The 18524-nt window shown below is 48.3% G+C and overlaps 1 protein-coding gene across 1 annotated transcript in view; it reads left to right on the forward strand.

The window, feature by feature from the left end:
- The first annotated feature begins 2482 nt into the window (after window positions 1–2482).
- Window positions 2483–18524, forward strand: part of LOC135914959 (long-chain fatty acid transport protein 4-like) — a 166362-nt gene continuing 150320 nt past the window's right edge. Inside the window, exon 1 of the mRNA XM_065447895.2 lies at window positions 2483–2776. Within this exon, the coding sequence (XP_065303967.1) occupies window positions 2616–2776 (161 nt within the window). The 5' untranslated portion in view covers window positions 2483–2615. The remainder of the gene's footprint in view (window positions 2777–18524) is intronic.

Genomic DNA, 18524 nt, shown 5'->3' on the forward strand with positions numbered 1-18524 from the left:
TACAGTCGGATACAACTTTAGAAAAAAGGGGAGGCTCCGCCCAGATGACCAAAGCGGCGAAGTCACCGGCCGTCCGGCGCATGACGTCGGTCCAGAGTGCGCGCCCATTGGAGGATGCTCGTGTGCATCCTCCTCGGAGGAGTAAACGCCCCCTTTTTTCTAAAGTTGTATCCGACTATAGTGCAGAGTAGGGTATAACCCCGGGTCGACGCTTGGCCAGCGTCACGACTCGTTAAGTCGTCGTATGCCGGCACTTAATTAAAGTTATCCCTATCCCTATGGGCTCTCTGTTGGGACAATAATTTCGCGCAATTACTCACAATACACGACCCGTGACAGCTGCTCCTGTGCAATGCATTGGAACAAAGAACAGCTTCATTGAGATGTTTTCCTGGCCGTTGCATTTGTACAAAAAATGTAAACAAGGTTCTTGAATAACAAAGTTTCATTAAAATATTTGTACTCAACTTGTTCATTTCATGGGCTTTACATTTTTTATATCAGCGGCATGCACTACTTCGCTGGTTTCGAACTGATATAGTTATAATAAAGTTCGTGTGATATTTTCTTTACTTATTAAATAGACAAAAAACATGGAGGCATTGATATCAGTTATTTCGGGTACAATTTTTGGGACATACGAGTATATTTTTTCATGAAAAAATACATATTTTACTTGTCTTCACAGTGCGTAGTGTTCCAATTCGTTTGCAGCATCTTTGGGCAATGGCAATGCAGTTATTATTCATGTATTTGATTCCTCGACAAATTCTATAACGAGGAGGCCGAGCTGCAAAGTGAGCCCCTCCCCCCCCCCTTCCCCTTCCTCCGAACAAGATTTCTGGCTACGCCACTGGAGCCGACGGAGCCATGAAGCAAATGATTACCACCTTGACACTCTTCGCTGGTAACTCGCATTCATGGGGTTAAACTGGTTAGATTTAAGTTTAAGCTACGGTACGGTACGTTAATGCTATTTCTGAAAATGAACACCAAGGACATTTGTCAAGCAGGCAAGTGACGCTCGGCGTGCAGAAAGTCTCATAAAAGCACCGTAGCACTAGGCGTCGCACACTTCTGTGCTCACCTTGGTAGCTTAGCGGCTACGACATTGCTCAAGGTCGCATGCAGATTCGATCCCGACCACAGCAGCCACATTTCGACGGGGGCGAAATACAAAAACGCGCGTGTATTTACGTTTAGATGCTTGTTAAAGATTCCCAGGGGGTGAAAATTAATCCGCAGCCTGCGACTACGGCGGGCCTCACAATCCGATTGTGGTTTTCGCCCGTACAATTCAATTAAAGTTAACACTTCTGCCACGATGCCATGTGCCGTGAGGGAATGACAATACTGACCTTCTCGGAGGTTATGAACAATGGCGCATAACAATACCTCAAGCAAACACGTCTGGCCGTGTGTTGAGTGTACTACGCAGACAAAAAGCAGTGGTGCATGCAAGGTAATACCGGTATCACACGACCACTTTTGATCGCGATTAAGCCTGATCCGGATCTAAATTATTGACTGTGATTGGCCCCCTCATGCAGCTTGCGCAAAACATCCAATCACGACCGAGAAATTCGATCAGTATCAGGATCAGTATCAGGAAAAGTGCGCCGTGAGACACCCGTATCACATTTACGATCAACTCACCGCTCTCGTATTGCACTGAACGCTGAAGAAATTAAACATTGCGCCGTCACTATCTCCGCTAATTATAGTAAATCAAAGCATACAGCACCATAAGCTTCGCTTACGTCGATTCCTAAAGTGCGTGGGATCCGCATATTTTTTTTTTATTATAGGTACTGTTCCATTATACGCCAAATTATTTCTTCTAATGTGAACTGCATTACGTCCTTTTTTTTCTTTCCTCGTTATTTTTCTTGAAAATTGTGTACTTTACCTTTTTATAGATTGTAAATACTTTGGTTACTCTTTATCGTGCCCGAATACACTGCGGCTTCTGTAGCGCTATATATTTCCTGTATTAATACGCTTTAACCTACACGATAGATACAGTACTGTTTCTTTTGCGCTGCATATATTCTGTATTATATAAATTTTCTGATAGTAGGTCCCCTTTAAGTTGTATGTCCTCGAACCTCCTTGTATCTATGTTTCTTTATAAATCAAACTAAAAATGATGTGGCAGGGCTTTTAATTGGATATTCTGAGCTCTGAGTCGCTGACAACTCTTAGTCTTGTGAAGTCACTTTCTGACGATGACAATGATGCGGTATCTGCGAAAGGAACCGCTCAGCGGGTTCGTTTTATTGCTTCGTCTAAGATGAACAATCGCGTTTCGTCACTTAACACGTTCAAAATAAGCGCTGCGCTGGTCGCGCCATCTCTCCGGCGAAACCAAAAGCGGTTTAACTGCTCCCGATGGTAGCGCCACCATTAAAGTAATGCGGAAAGCCTTTAGATGGCGCAGGCGTAGGGAGGGGCGCTACCATCGGCAACTGCGCCACGTGATGTGAGGTGGCCGTGTTTCTGCCCTACGATGAAGGAGGAAAACGCATCCAATGTGTCCCAGGAAACTGTGACGACTGGGTTACATTTAGTGGCGAGCGTGCTCCCTCGCACATCAGAGTCGGGCAGTTCGTAGTATGCTCAAGGAGGCCGGGCTCTTAGGAACATTTAGCGTGCTCTCACTCGGCTCACTGTGCTCCGTCTGGATGGCTGGATTCATCACTTTCTTCCTCTACGTTATCACAGGGGGATGGAGATTCCTCCGGATAGTCTTCTACACGGCACGCCGGGACTTGACGTGAGTTCACCTGCCACATTTTCTACTTTTCCCAAAGTCTAGTGTCTTAGCTGGGAATTCACGCCGAGCGGTGGCTTACGCTACGGTGGACGGCCGGTTGCCGTCCACCGAGCTGAGAGCACTGTTCGCTTGATTCCGACTAGCAGTTCGCATATTGTTTTACAAACGTCACCTGCTGTTTTTGTCACCTACTGCGATGCTTCCTTCAGGGAAACCACGAACAGCAGTCCCAACTCAGCCTACCGCAGAATACGCTGCGGCGGTGTTGTGCGCGGACACGTCTGAATGAATTTTGCAGCTGCAGGCCGCTGTATTTTATTACACCTGTCACAGCGTTTCATCGTATATTTTGCTGCTGACCCATAGAACTCTCAGCGACTGCTGTGATGTGTCCTGTGCTGCAACAGTTATGACTACGTCCGTGAAGCACTGCTCGTAAAAATGTACCGGTGAGCGTAACCTTTATTTGATATAATTTAATCTCGTGGACCAATGTGTGCAAGTCCCTGATGTACGAACGTGATTGATCCCTTAGCTTGCATTCAGGTCGTTGATACGGAATCATTGTCGTTGATACGGAATCATTAGCGTCGTGAAGTTCACCGCATTTATCCTCTGTCGTTCACACTATCACTATCAGCGTGTTTTGCCGCATGCCGCTCTTTTTTTTTGTATCGTTTTTGTGTCCCTTGGAGCAGCGGCACGCGTCCGAAACAATGACAAGGATTTCGTTTTGCCGAGAAATTTGTTTTCAAGCGGTGGGTTTAATGTGAAACGCAAGAAAAGCGACAAACTGTCCCTCACGTGCAGAGTATCTGCCCCGAAGGTCGCCCGTGTGTGTGTGCTTGTACTCGCCGTGAAAAAAGGCGCTGCGCGAAGTCTTAACTTGAAGGCTACACGTTCCTACAAGTGACCCTCGACCGCATTATATGTAGTGTTTACTATAGAAAGGCAGTAAAATACATTTGGCTGACCTACATCCTCGGCTCACTGTACTTGTAATCCGGGCGATTCTCGTAGAAGATATCCAACTACCCCCGTAGATTCTCCCGCGAGAAATCGGCCGAGGAGTCCACAAAAACGAGTACTGTCGTTGCCTGCTCGCCCCCCAATCTGACAACGATGGCCGGCTATCGCGGCTGCCTAAGAATATCAGTTTGAAACGAAGAACTCGCCATTCGCAGGGCCCGCTTGTGATGGCAGGGCCTGGAGGAAATTCTGGTCTTGCGAACAGCGCCTGGAGGATTACGCTCCGCGTTCGCTTGGCTCTCTGTGCAGTATCGTCCGCAGCGGGTTTTGTACGGGTGCAGATGGGGGTTTGCGGTTGCTCCTGCTTATGTGGTGTCGTTCTTAGTTGTAAGTTGCGACGGTAACGTCAAAACTTTGATTAAGAAGCCTCTTTTGAGTGAAGTGTTCCGATCGCGATCAGATGTTATTTTTTCTAAGGTTAAATTCCTGCGGGGGGTGCAGGTTCATTGGTGGGCTTCTTAATGTGCCAATGTTGCACCCAGGTTACGAGGGACGCTGCAGTGAACGGATATATATATATATATATCTTCACGCGTGCACTCACGGTTTGTTACGCGCATGATTGCATTCCGTTTCCATAACTTAGCGAGGCCGTCGCATCCGGAGTTCGTACCAGCGTCGTCGTGTTTAGCACCAGATTCATGTGCTTGTAAACCGCGTAAGATCTTACTGCACACTCACGAGTGACACTGCAAGATATCCGTGGCTTGGTCATGAAGCCAGGAAATGGCACAAAAAAATGCAGCATAGTGTACCTTTAGATTTAAAAAAATTTAATTCTGGGTTTTTTACGTGCCGAAACCACAATCTGATTCCGAGGCACGCCGTAGTGCGGGGCTCCGAATTAATTTTGACCACCTGTTTTCTTTTGTTGTTGTTGTTGCTCTTGTTCTTCTTTTAACGTGCATCCAATGCACGGTACACGAGCGATTTTTTTTTTTCCATTACGCCACCATCTAAATGCGGCCGCCGTGACCGGAAGTTGAACCCGCAACCTCGTCGCGCGGAACCGTAGGCACTAATCAGCACAGCACCGTAGGCAGTAAGCATCCATGGCGGGACTGTTTTAGGCTTGTAGCGCAGCTCGGAAGAGCAAAAAAGGAAGGAGGTAGGGGTAATCAAAGGAAACGGAAAACAGAGTGAGCGCTAACTTCCAACTGACAGTTTATTTCGTGACACAAGACTACTTATACACTCGGCAACCATATGACATCAGGAGATAACAAAGAAATGAAGCAACAAAACCGATAGTAACCAAGTGGTAACATATTCAGACAGCCTGTGGCTGCAGTCGGAGATACGCCAATTCATTGTTAGATAATGATAACGAAGGTGAGCTTACACATGCATGGCCCAGACCAATGATAGCTTTTGCTTCGATGATTTCTCTTGTGAGCTGATTACGACTGCGACCAAGAATGACGCACTCCTCTAAGACAGGTTCGCAGCCACACGTTTTGCAGTGCTGCGCAAGAAACCCCCCAGCTGTGATACAATTCTTGGCATTGTAACTATGTTCGCGCAGCCTGTCATTCAGGCATCGCCCATTGCCTTAATAATGCTTTGAAAAAGTGCCACCATACTGTTTCGTCTAGTTTTGCCTCTCAGTGCGATCGGCTTTCGCAGGCTGGTTATCCCGTGTCCCTACAAGTGTCAATAGCAGAACGAATTCTAAGAGAGCGCAGAAAAGACAACCAGCGCGCAGATAACCCTGTAACTACTAGGGGTAGGACTCGCGTCATCCCTTATATTCACACCGTCTCACATAATCTAAAGAAAATCGCCCAGCGAGCGAATGTTCGTGTAGTGTTTTCTGCCCCTAACAAGCTAATGAGGATTTGCAAACTCACTAATCCCAATAAGGTAGCTCCTCTTTCCTGTGACAAGAAGCACAAAAATAAGTTTGTCAATTGCACACATTGTGTCGTTTATTGTTTTCCACTCAAGTGCGGAAAACGTTACGTTGGTCAAACTGGCCGATGCCTGAATGACAGGCTGCGCGAACATAGTTACAATGCCAAGAATTGTATCACAGCTGGGGGGTTTCTTGCGCAGCACTGCAAAACGTGTGGCTGCGAACCTGTCTTAGAGGAGTGCGTCATTCTTGGTCGCAGTCGTAATCAGCTCACAAGAGAAATAATCGAAGCAAAAGCTATCATTGGTCTGGGCCATGCATGTGTAAGCTCACCTTCGTTATCATTATCTAACAATGAATTGGCGTATCTCCGACTGCAGCCACAGGCTGTCTGAATATGTTACCACTTGGTTACTATCGGTTTTGTTGCTTCATTTCTTTGTTATCTCCTGATGTCATATGGTTGCCGAGTGTATAAGTAGTCTTGTGTCACGAAATAAACTGTCAGTTGGAAGTTAGCGCTCACTCTGTTTTCCGTTTCCTTTGACTACCCCTACCTCCTTCCTTTTTTGCTCTTCCGAGCTGCGCTACAAGCCTAAAACAGTCATGACGTACCAACTCGCCCAAACTGCCACGCTTTTGACATCCATGGCGGGATACCTTTCGATTTGAAAACGTCCAGAAAAATTCTTCTGTGGCACATTGCCTAATTTTGTCGCATCATCTCGATCACTAGAAGAGGCAGACATGACTTGTACGGCAACTCGCATTGTGATCTAATTCACAATTCTCACTAACTTTTTTACTTTGTGATTATTCTGTTTATGTACACCTACGAATTGCGCGATTCGAGCAAACACCGGTCTTAGCACCGGTTTCGAGAAATATGACCTGATAAGTTCTACGGGGAGGACTGCAAGAATGGAATGTACTTAGATTTGTACCCCTGTCACAGGGCAACTCTAATGTCATTGCCATCGAATGTCATTAAGTGAGCTTAATGTAATTTTCCCTGCGTGCTGTCAAACGGCGACAACAGTCATTTGAAAATGATGACCATGACCTTGGGTAAAAAAAAAGCTAACAAAAACTTGCATTTAACACGTGCATATCTTTCAAATAACACTTGTTAATAGCATAGGCTTGTCCTTTTTAGACCATTTGTCACAGCTGCACAAGTCAAATCACGCTTAGCCAAGCCAAACGAAAAGCATTGCCGACGACACAGGTATCTTAAATTTACTTTGCCGTACTTTTAGGAATGCGTGCGTTTCTGATTCCATAGAGTTTCCTATAATAATTACCAGAGGGAAGTGCGGCGCTGCGATCGTTCAGCCACCGTAGGAATGATGGGTAACACATGGATTTGCCTGATCTTTGTGCTTGGGGCTTCAGACGTTCTTCTGGATTCGTTTATTACGCTTTATCTGGGCCTATATTGTCCTAACTTTCGTAGCAATTTATACTTCTTTTGTTATAGAGGTTAATAGGATTCTGCAAGCACGCATAATCGCTGCTAATTGCTGCGGTTCCGCTTGCCCATGCTTCCGTGGCGTAATGGTTTCGATATCGTCCTGGTGTGTTAGAGGTCCTGTGTTCGAGTAATGCCGTCGGACGATTTTAGTAATGCGTACTGAAGTATTTATAACGTAGTAGTTTCTTTTAAAAAAATGATTACTTTGCAAAGTAGCGAAGCCATCTTAAAGCCAGAAGGACGAAGCTTAGGCAAATCCACGCACTACCCATAATTCCCAAGCTGGCTGAAGTGCCCCGCTTGCAGCTCCCGTGGACACTAGCGCCTTAGTTGCATCTGGAAATTGTATACAAACTCTGTCTGCTTTGGTCCACAGCGCGAAAGCTTTCAGCTCGGCGCACGCGGGGAAGGACCCAACTGCCGGGACTAAACAAACACGGCTGACACCGGCGTCCAGCCGATCAAGTACGAGTAGGTTTCCGAGGATGAGTACGTTAATAAACTGGCACTTGCGTAGTAAAACCGTCTAAAAAGAACTTAATTACAAAGATGTACGTCGGTCATTAGCGATAGTTTAGAACTTCCCCTTGCGTCGACACTACGCATTCGGTCCGAAATCGAATGCGAACTTTAACTCGTGCAGTTAAAAGTGCCGTTTTCAACGAATGTCATTACGTTTTCTCGTGGGTCTGCAAACACATGAGATTACCAACTAACGTCAATCGTTGTAAAATCGATCCTGCGCCGCCCCCTACTACTGCGTGCCTCATAATCAGATCGTGGCTTTAACTCGCAAAACCCGGTAACTTAATGTAGAAACACGTCCTCTAAATACTGTGGCGAAATTCATTGATGTTCCAGTTGACATGGTCTGCAATGCATATCGCCACACTGTTTAGAGGACGTACCTCTCCAAGCCGCTGCCAAGCGCGGGATTTGCGACTTCATTATTCCACGGCTTCAATTCGAACGTGTACTAAAGAGAATGATTACAATTATATTGGTGATACTCTTTTAATTAGCTAGCATCACACTGCCGTTTGTCGTACAAGTTGTGCCCGCCTCTTCAACTACTACAGCTTATGTGAAAAAATTGCGTTATCTGCATGCCACGGCAGATCTGTTTTTTAACGAGTCTGTTGAAAGAAAAGATTGACTAAACTGATGCCATATCGTTAGTAGTTTCACCTCTGGTGTTACTTATTTGGCCATGCTTTGGCCGTACGCTGGCTCGCGTTGCAGTGCCCCCGATAAATGTGGGCGACAGTAGTGACCAGCGGCCGTGCGGTGCGCCGAAAGTGTTTCACGGTATCACCTATCTTGAGGACGTGGTTCGCTGTAATCGTGTGGCCGCTCTTTTATTAAAAGTAAAACTGTGTTGATGCACACGCAAGCTGGCAACAAAACGCACCCGTCATGTCCCTAACTCTCTCCCAAGTCGCCGACTCAGGTTTACTTGGCAATATTTTGCATCGTGATACGTTAAACAACATAATAGAGCCCTACATAAGAATGCTGTTGAAGAGTGCGCGGCGTTTACAAAGAATTTTATTTTTTGATGCCTTCTTCCATGAAAATTCGTGTTCTCGTCCTGTGGAACCTGGCAACATGCATAGTGAGGTTGAGTTTGATAGCAGCGTCGGATAGTGTTCTGCTTGCGCGTAGGCTTCTTCTGTGTGATGGGATGCGCTCGCAATATGCGAACATAATGGGGATGCGTTCGCCGCCATCACGTTGTCAGGTAAGAATCCCCGTACTAATAATACAGTGAGCTAATGATACGTGATTTTTCGTGCCAGTGATTTCCGCCTGTCCATGTTATACATCAGGGGTTTCGAAACTGCGCCATCTGCCACAGGTGATTTCAAATGAGTTGAATTGCAACAGCACTTGCAAAAAAAGTCATTGCAACAGACGTCAAGTTTTATAACGGCAACGCTACAGCTATATTGTAGCGGAATAGGATTTATATATATTCATGTCAATTTAGATTAAAAAGAAAGTTTCTATGGCGACATATAACGTTTGAACTGTCATTCTTTTCCTGATAATAAAGCATGCGCATATTTTAATGCGCATGACAGAATAAATTATTTTGCCTAGAATTCCTTGTGCTCGTTGAGGTTAGTGACAAAGGTTGAACCTGGAACCCTGTCGAACCCTGGAAGTGTCCGCGGTGTAACATTGTTTTATTCTTTCCGCTAACTTGCGGAAATATGCAAATATCTTCAAGCATCCAACCTTCCCATCCGAAAGGCGCGTGTTCGGTACAATTCGTGGATGAATCACTGTGACTGCGGAAGTACTATGTTCGGAGCAGAACCTCTGCACGTCTAGTCGACGTCCCGTGCATATACATTTCGTGTTGTCCGAGAAAAGTTTAGCGTTCGTCCGTGCAATAATACAAAAATAAACCGTGATATAAACAAGGCGTGCGCCCATCTGGACAAAGTGGATAGGATGAAAAGACGCCACACCAATAATTTATTCAAGCTGTCACTTCGCGGCTCTACTATGCGTACTCGGTACCCGCCGATATTGCCTTCTTTTTCGCTTGTTCGGCACACATTGTTCCGCGTAATGTGCCCCTTGCGTGCCCAGGAAATTGTGGTCGCCCTATCTCGTTTCATAAGCGTACTCTGCAGCCACTACATCCATCGTATCTCCAACGTTCCTGCGGTCGCTGAGAATGGCGGTGTGTGGCGCGCTGGTCCCACTCTGTCGCCTTTACTTCCTGTTCGCTCATTGTCGGTCACGGAGAACAATGCGAATCTCAGACCGGCGCTCTATCGAGATCGCAACCCGCTGTGGTTGCTCAGTGGCTATGGTGTCGGGCTGCTGAGCACGAGACTGCGGGATCGGATCCCGGCCACGGCGGCCGCATTTCGATGGAGGCGAAATGCGAGAACACCCGTGTGCACTTAGATTTAGGTGCACGTTAAAGAACCCCAGGTGGTCAAAATTTCCGGAGTCCTCCACTACGGCGTGCCTCATAAACAGAAAGTGGTTTTGGCACGTAAAACCCCGTAATTTTTATGGAGATCGTATTGCAGCGCGTGTTTCGGAGGGCTGTTGGCTATCGCGACGATGGCGTTCTCGGCTGGGCGTGTGGGAAATCCGTTGGAACCCGAGCCGGTTTCTCACGCCATTGCGCCTGGTCGGACGTTCCCACACGCTGGTGGGTGCACCGGCTGTCCGCTGCTGCTGTCGTCAGGCGGCAGGAGGAGCCGGCCTAGTATGAGATTACTTTTCGAAGCCAGATCGGGATGCCTTAGAACACGCACGTATAAAGCGAGATATAAGAAGGAAGAAGAAGCATGTGTTTGCTGCGGTAAAGCTAGGGAAACGACGGAGCATATTTTATTAGAATGTGAAGACATCTATCCAGCGGTCGATTTAGGCACCACTGGCCTCCTTGAAGCCCTCGGGTTCAGCGGGAGCAGTGGTAAAGCAAACAGGTCCGCAATAGACATCAGTAAGAGGCGATTGGAGGATTGGTGGAAGAAAAGTAGGGAAACGACAAAGGACGGAGACGTACAAAAGCACAGTTCGCAATAGGGTATCAGAAAATTTGTACGTGGTAGTTCATAGTGTTTTTTTTTTCTCATTGGTTAACCTAGGTAGGATATTAGGCAGCATAGTAGCAAGAGCTTGGTGGCGCAAGCCACCGCCCCGTTCCAAAGGGGACGCTCATAACATCCATCCATCCATCCATCCATGAGCCTTGAGGCCAAACCCAGTGAGAGCGATTTTGTGTGCGACGAGCGACGGCTTCGAGCGATGAAACGCGCTGCCGCTTGAACAGATCGCTCGGTCTTGTCGCTCGGTTCTAGAAATCTAGAATTCGTCGCTCGTCGCCCGGAAGTGCTATGAGCGACTTTCCCATAGCGCGAAACCGGAACTGGATGCACATCAAATACTGTCGATTGTAGCATGGAAGGAGCAAACGATTGAATTTTTATACGTGCAAGGATAACGACTTACTGCAAGACCTTCAGAAATATTTCGTGCTGCTTTTTACAGTAAAACACATCAACGTTATTGATAAAGCACGCGTCATGCCAGTTACGACGCGTATTTGCCTCCGTCATACCGGCAACACCGGGGAGAGGTCGCTCGAAGTCATCGCTCTCATGGGGTGCGACTTGTAGGCGACGAGCGAACGTGATAGCCATCTCCATCGCGTCGCTTTTCGCTGTCGCGCGCAAAATCGCTTACATGGGGTGTATATTTTAAGTGGTGCCTCGACGCCACATTTTGCAATTCCGCCCTGGCCGTGCATTGCCTAGCGGGCTGCAGCACATCATCATAGGCGCGCGGCGGCATCTTGTTCCTTTTTTTTTTTTTGCCCCGCCGAAATGGTTAAGGTCGAAGCCGTGGTTCACCGGCCGCTGAATGACTGCAAACACGCGTTTTATGGACTCTCCGTGCAATTAGTTTTGCTTTTCCTTTAGAGCGGCGAGAGTGTGTGTGTGTGTGTGTGTGTGTGTGTGTGTGTGTGTGTGTGTGTGTGTGTGTGTGTGTGTGTGTGTGTGTGTGTGTGTGTGTGTGTGTGTGTGTGTGTGTGTGTGTGTGTGTGTGTGTGTGTGTGTGTGTGTGTGTGTGTGTGTGTGTGTGTGTGTGTGTGTGTGTGTGTGTGTGTGTGTGTGTGTGTGTGTGTGTGTGTGTGTGTGTGTGTGTGTGTGTGTGTGTGTGTGTGTGTGTGTGTGTGTGTGTGTGTGTGTGTGTGTGTGTGTGTGTGTGTGTGTGTGTGTGTGTGTGTGTGTGTGTGTGTGTGTGTGTGTGTGTGTGTGTGTGTGTGTGTGTGTGTGTGTGTGTGTGTGTGTGTGTGTGTGTGTGTGTGTGTGTGTGTGTGTGTGTGTGTGTGTGTGTGTGTGTGTGTGTGTGTGTGTGTGTGTGTGTGTGTGTGTGTGTGTGTGTGTGTGTGTGTGTGTGTGTGTGTGTGTGTGTGTGTGTGTGTGTGTGTGTGTGTGTGTGTGTGTGTGTGTGTGTGTGTGTGTGTGTGTGTGTGTGTGTGTGTGTGTGTGTGTGTGTGTGTGTGTGTGTGTGTGTGTGTGTGTGTGTGTGTGTGTGTGTGTGTGTGTGTGTGTGTGTGTGTGTGTGTGTGTGTGTGTGTGTGTGTGTGTGTGTGTGTGTGTGTGTGTGCGTGCGCGCGCGCGCGCGCAAAGTATTCACACGTCGTAAGGCCTGCCTGCCATGGGGTCGGTCTTGCGGCGCGGTATATTTAGCTCTCGGTCGCTATATCCATCCGCGCTAGGCTGCCCTTATTTGAAGAATGGAGGGGGTGGGGGGGTACTATTCTGCTTATTTATCTACCTTTTGACACGCTTCTCTTGCCCCTGGATGAGCGGCGATCGTGGATGCAGCTACGGAGGAGGAAAGAAATATTATGTGCATACTTAAGCGCGCGCCGTTTTCTTTTTCCCTTTCTTTTTTCTACGTTCTAGGAAGAATAAAAGGAAAAGAATCGCCAAGGCCCAGCGCGCGCAAAACGCCCAACCGACGGTCGTCTTTTCCTTTCCCTCACCGCTCGTTCCCGTGGGCTGTCAGTCACGCTACCTTGCGCACGCCGTGGTGCGTAGGTAGTACGCCGTCGCGTGTTTTTCGGTGCGCTTCTCGCTGCAAAACCGTTGCGCGCGCGCCTGCGTTAACTTCTTCCGGTTGCGCGCCGCCTAATGGTGGCCGGCCGAGCGCAGCCCGGGAACACGGTCGTGGTATGCGCGCGCTCGCCGGCGTCGACTTGCGCCGCACCTCTGGCCGAGCTCTGGGAAAGTCTCCTAATAACGCGAGGCCTGCATACGCGATCCCGCATGCGGGACGTCAGTGTGGTTATAGGACAACGACCATACAATCTAGAACGGACGACCGCGAACGATCAGCGATTAATCAATGTGCATGATTTCGCTTACGCCACGCACGGCGCCACGGAAGCGAACAAGTGTGCACTGCCTTACTTGCTTTTCAGAAGCTGCGCTGGCTGTCACGCTCGGTATATGACCTGCGATGGGTGAGCTGCGGCTTGAACTTGGCGCAGTAGAATATGATTTCTTACTAAATAATAAAGGAAAAAGAGGGACGGAAGGGAAATTTCTGCTCACTGCACTGTAACTGTCTAGTGCTGTCTGTTGATATGTGAACGGCGGTGAGCAGCCGGATGGTGGACGTAGGGGAGTAAAAGACAGGGACGCAAGATAGATGTTACAAAGATAGGCGGAAGCTATTTGCTTAGATGTGCAATATAGCTACTGGCTGAAAGTAAGCCCGCCGTGGTTGCTCAGTGGCTATGGTGTTGGGCTGCTGAGCACGAGGTCGCGGGATCAAATCCCGGCCATCGCGGCCGCATTTCGATGGAGCCGAAATGCGAAAACAGCCGTGTACTTAGCTTTAGGTTCACGTTAAAGAACCCCAGGTGGTCGAAATTTCCGGAGTCCTCCACTACGGCGTGCCTCATAATCAGAAAGTGGTTTTGGCACGTAAAACCCCATAATTTATTATTTTTTTTTTGCTAAAAGTACATACCAGTGAACGACGGTCAACGCATGCGCAATGTCGCAGCTCAAGGCTTCCCGACGGTGTTACCATTCTCGTAGTAGTTAGATATGGCTGCATATGGCGCTGCTTCCGTCGCTACGGTCACGCTGAGCGCGACATTATGCGGCACATTGGTGATGTAGGTAGTACGCGCAACACCTGGGCGCGTGTGTGCTGCGTTACACACCTTTCTTGCAACGTCGGTGCGGCACGGGATTTCGCGACAAGCAGCCCGTCTGCTTTCGACTTTGGCAAGGTCGGATGGGGGTGTACTTACGTACCCTGTCGTATACAGCGTATGCTTCGGTAGGAGGTGCCACAACTGCACATAACTGGGATCAAGAACGAGTGGGATGTTAATTACGGGCGCACAATTTCTTTTTACCCGCAAATTTTCGTCGCTGTCATTCGTAACCAGTGCATCACTAGCCAGTAACAAGGCGTTGAATTGGACGTGTACAGTTGTCTCCTGCTTCCCCAATTTCTTGTCATTGCCTTTTCTTTTTGCTTTGCGTTGTAACTCGCAACGCCCCGCGCACTGTTACATTCATCTGTTACCTCTCTCTCTCTCTCTCTCTCTCTCTCTCTCTCTCTCTCTCTCTCTCTCTCTGCAAGTGTCTGTGGCCCGCTTTCATTTTCCTTCCTGCTCGCGCTGATGAGAAAACAACTGAGAACCCCGTTTGTCGGCTGTGGCGCGGGTGGAGCAAGGCGGCGAAAAAAAAATGAAAATTTTATTTGGGGCTTCGGTTTGGTCTCGCACCAGTTCGCGTCCCAGGCCTCGCATTTAAGGCGCCCCGCAGTTCACGCGGCTCAACCTCGGACGGCCACGTCACTGGAGGCGGGGAAAGAAAACTGTGTCATGTTTTTTCATTGATAATTAGGTTATACACGTCTTGGGTGTGCACGCAGATGATTGAACGACCACAGCCTTCAACTCGCGGCGTAAGCGTCGCTCTTTCGGGTGCGCTAAGTTAACTCGTAACTAGAACTGGTCTCCCTCGTGCCCGCTGGCGCTTCAGTAAACGTACTACTACGCCACGCAAATGAACGAGGCGCGCATTTAGTCCTACGGTACGCGAGTTTGTCGGACCGACGCTGTACGATTAGACGTGTATTGCGTTTTTCTTTTGAGCGAATGGCAACTTACCGTGATTAGGCAATGGCTGCAGCGACCCGTCGAACTAAAAGAGGAATGCAAAGAAGAACAAAATCGTTCGTGTAGTTTAGGTGCACGTTCAAGAAAGCGAGGTGTGTTCAAAAATTAATCCGCATCCCTTCCCTACTGCGTCTCTTTAAGACCACACGTTGATTTGGGACCCGTAAACCCGATCAAGCACCCATCTGTTCAATTGCTCGGCAGTTATTATCCGCGCCATTTCACGTATACTACGCCCAGGGCTCCGTTTGCGCACCGTATTGTGGTAGGTTTTTTGGCGTGCCGCCGATCTTTGAGCGCGTGTCCACACGTGTGTGCACGATGTGTTGGCTGGCTGGCGGAGGACGCTCGTTTGGTCGCGGTACTTGTCGGTCCCTAGCGGCATTGCATCACGGGCCTTGCTGCGAAGCATCCTTATTAGCGGCGCCGCGCGTGGGCACACGCGGTTTCCTCTTTCAGCCTTTGCTGCGTTACGTCGATTGCGAGCGTGTGGTCGTCGAAGGGAGAGGGGGGTGGGGGCCACGCTTGGTGAAGGCCGGTTGTTGAATACGCCATGATCATCTTTCCCCGCCAGGTTGTCATCCTTCGCACGATGCCCCGGAGCAGCCCCCCCCCCCCCCCCCGGTTGGGATGGAATGTAGGGGAAAAAAAAAAACTGTCGAGCGTATACATTTTGCGGACCCGTCACGTGCGTCTACCCTTGGCGCTCGCCGCTGCGACCTTTATACGTACTTTCCTGATTATGGTGTTGCCTGCTGATCCACGAAAGACATCGTTGGTTTGTTTCGTTTTCTCTCTCCCTCTCTAGCTGCCCTCCTTGGCCTGACTTTTTACATAGGTCCTTCGTGGGCGTCTTGTGGTTGCAGCTAAGGGTGTTGGTGCACGTTTCCTGGCTGAAAAAAAAAAGACAGAAAAAGAAATCCGCGAGGCACGGGAAAAAAGAAATATCGGCACTTTTCCAGTAATAGTCGAGCCTTCATAGCACCCTTTAACGGCACGAAAGAGCGCCGAGGACGAGTGCGTGTTCAATTCAGGGCTGCGATGTAACCTTCACGAATTACCCTTGCGGCGCCTGCTCCGTTCGAGGCATGCCATTGTAAATGGCCCGCGCCTACGCTTTACGTTTCATTCGAGTTGTAGTGAACGCGCGGGAAGAAAATAAGGGGAAACTAAGTAACCGCTTCTTTTCTTTCTTTTTTCGTTACGACTGCACGAAGGCAACAGACAATGAAAGCCAGGGAAAGCGTAGAGGTGGTTAACTGTTGTTATCGGTTTAAGTGCAGGAAGGGTGCATCTTAGCTTCTAAAATTGTGTCAGCGTGGATGACCGAACGAAAAAAAAAAAAAGCGGAACACGTATGTATGAGCACGTAACGACATGAACTGCCGCATGGTCGGAATGTGATGGAAAGAAAGGTTGCGGAAATTTCTGAAGACCTGTAACAAGAATTTTTAATTGTTTTTTTAATGCCAATATAATCGGTCATTTGACGTTGACGTCATTGTATGTGCCTTACGGGAAAAAGAGGGGCGCCCGTCGTCTTCGCTGCGCGTGCGCTTTATATTGACTTATCGATGTAATGAACTGCGTATTCTACAAAGACCTTTTTTTTTTTTGTCATACGCGTGTATACTTAATATCCGCCAGGACTGAATTGGAAACTTTGGTCTTCTGTGCGATAGACGCAAGCTCGCACCGTTGAATTGAATGCTTGGGTTTTTCCATGCCAGAACCACGATTTCATTGAGGCACGCCGTATTCAAGGACCCGGGATTAATTTTGACCACGCGAGGATCTTTAATGAGCCCCCAATGCACGGGAGTATATGCAATAAAACTTTGTTCTAATCATTGAAAGACTGTGGACATAATTTCCATGCCCGTGATGTGCGGTACAAAAATGAACAAAAACATTCGAGCAACCGTTAAACTGGAGAACGCGCTGGAGGGTGAGGATGGTTGCAAGGGGGCTGTCGAAACTGCCTCCATTTTTTCGCGCTTTCGAAACTGCCTCCATTCGCGGTTTCGTCCAGGGATGGATGACTTCAGGTCCTTTTCTTGTTGTTGTTATTGTTGCGTACGCCGGGCGACTAGCGCGCGCCTGTCCCGTGGTGGGGCCCGAGCCGTCGTTCACAGCGCACCTCGCGTACACTCGTGCACGGGCAACTTCCGGGAAGAAAGGAAAATAATTTGGAGGTGCTTAAACATGTTCGCTGTGTGGGTCAGGGCCGAAGGTGCCGCCGCCGTCGGGTGTAATATATGCTCATGGCATTCACGGGTCTCGAAGGATGGTTTTTTTTCCTTTTTTTTTCCTCTTCGCGCTCGGTTCCAACATTGTATGCGAAAACTTGTGGTTGGTTCCTGCACCGTGTCTGCGCCTGTTCTCCTCAAACGCGGCTACTACTGTAACGCCTTGTGTTAAAGCCTGCAAAGAGGATAAGATAAAAAAGAGGAGGAAGCGGACTTTCGACAATGAAGCCTCAAGTGATTCACGCCGCAGTCACGAGCGTGCGATGGCGCGGTCCTCGGAAAGAATGGAGTGAAAATAATTTAAGCGCGTTTTTTCCTTCCTTTTTTTTTTTTTCTTTCCTACTCCTTAGAGAAAGTACAGTAGACTTCAGAAAAGCCAGCCTTGTAGTACTCGCGTGCCTTCGCCCGAATCGTAGCGCCAGAAACCCGTTTTACTGTTTTCTGTGGGAAGGAACCTTGCCGCGATAATTAAGAGCGTGGCTTTAACCAGAATTAGGGTCGTGGTTGCTTATTGTGAATTCGAAGAGGAATGGTGGCGGTTCACTTAGCTCTTTCGGCTCATAGTAAGGCTATGTGTTCTTGAGTTCGCTGCTTAAGCTTACGTGTTACCCATGTACGTTGTCTCTGTGAGTTAAAGGCCCGCACCTCTAATTGTTCAGCGCAGAAACGTCCAGTTAACGTCGTTGCAGCTTCGTCTTTCGGACAGTCTAAAGTGGTACGTCCCTCTGCCCCCCCCCCCCCTAATCCCCTCTTCCGATCTTTCTTCTCAAACTGGTTGAGTTGGGAAAAAACCAATTGGCTGCATATCTCGTATGGAAGAACGTAAGTGGTAGTAATCTGATATTTTATATAATAAAACTGGAGTTCTTGCTGACCGCACCCCTACTGTCCAACGTATCCGCTGGCGCCTGAACGGTGGTCAACAGAGTAGGGTGGGGAATTGTAAGAAAGACATTGCTTCTTCGAATATCACCGCTATATTCCTCCATGGCCAAAGACTGTCAGCGTATCTGCTTTCTGCAAGTCTGTCACATGAGAGAGAGAGCGTAAACTTTATTTTCAAATCAATAAGATTTGAGTCGGGCGTCTTTTTAGTGGGTCGGGGCACCCGCCGCGGATGCGGTTCCGAGACCTCGTCTCGAAGTGGCTTTCTCGGCGGAAAAATTGTTATAAACTTGCTGTCAACACACTGACACACCTGGAAGCTTTCCCAGGTTTTCCGTAATGCTAACGAATTTGGGCTCGTTTAGGATTTTACGAGTGTTACGTCAGGTTTTAAGGGGAAAAATGTCCTTCCGTTGGAAGTCTTCTCGTAGTGAAATGGTGCAAGAGGGATACTTGCTTCGAACAAGTTTATGCAGGCGAGTTGTTGAAGCAGGCGAAATGAGCAACTGTAAAGTCGCCGAGAAAGTCACTGTGATCTGAAAAGCAATGCGTCGCTTCTCTGTGCCCCG

The sequence above is a fragment of the Dermacentor albipictus genome, unplaced genomic scaffold (assembly GCF_038994185.2).
Source record: "Dermacentor albipictus isolate Rhodes 1998 colony unplaced genomic scaffold, USDA_Dalb.pri_finalv2 scaffold_11, whole genome shotgun sequence".
Classification (NCBI taxonomy): domain Eukaryota; kingdom Metazoa; phylum Arthropoda; class Arachnida; order Ixodida; family Ixodidae; genus Dermacentor; species Dermacentor albipictus.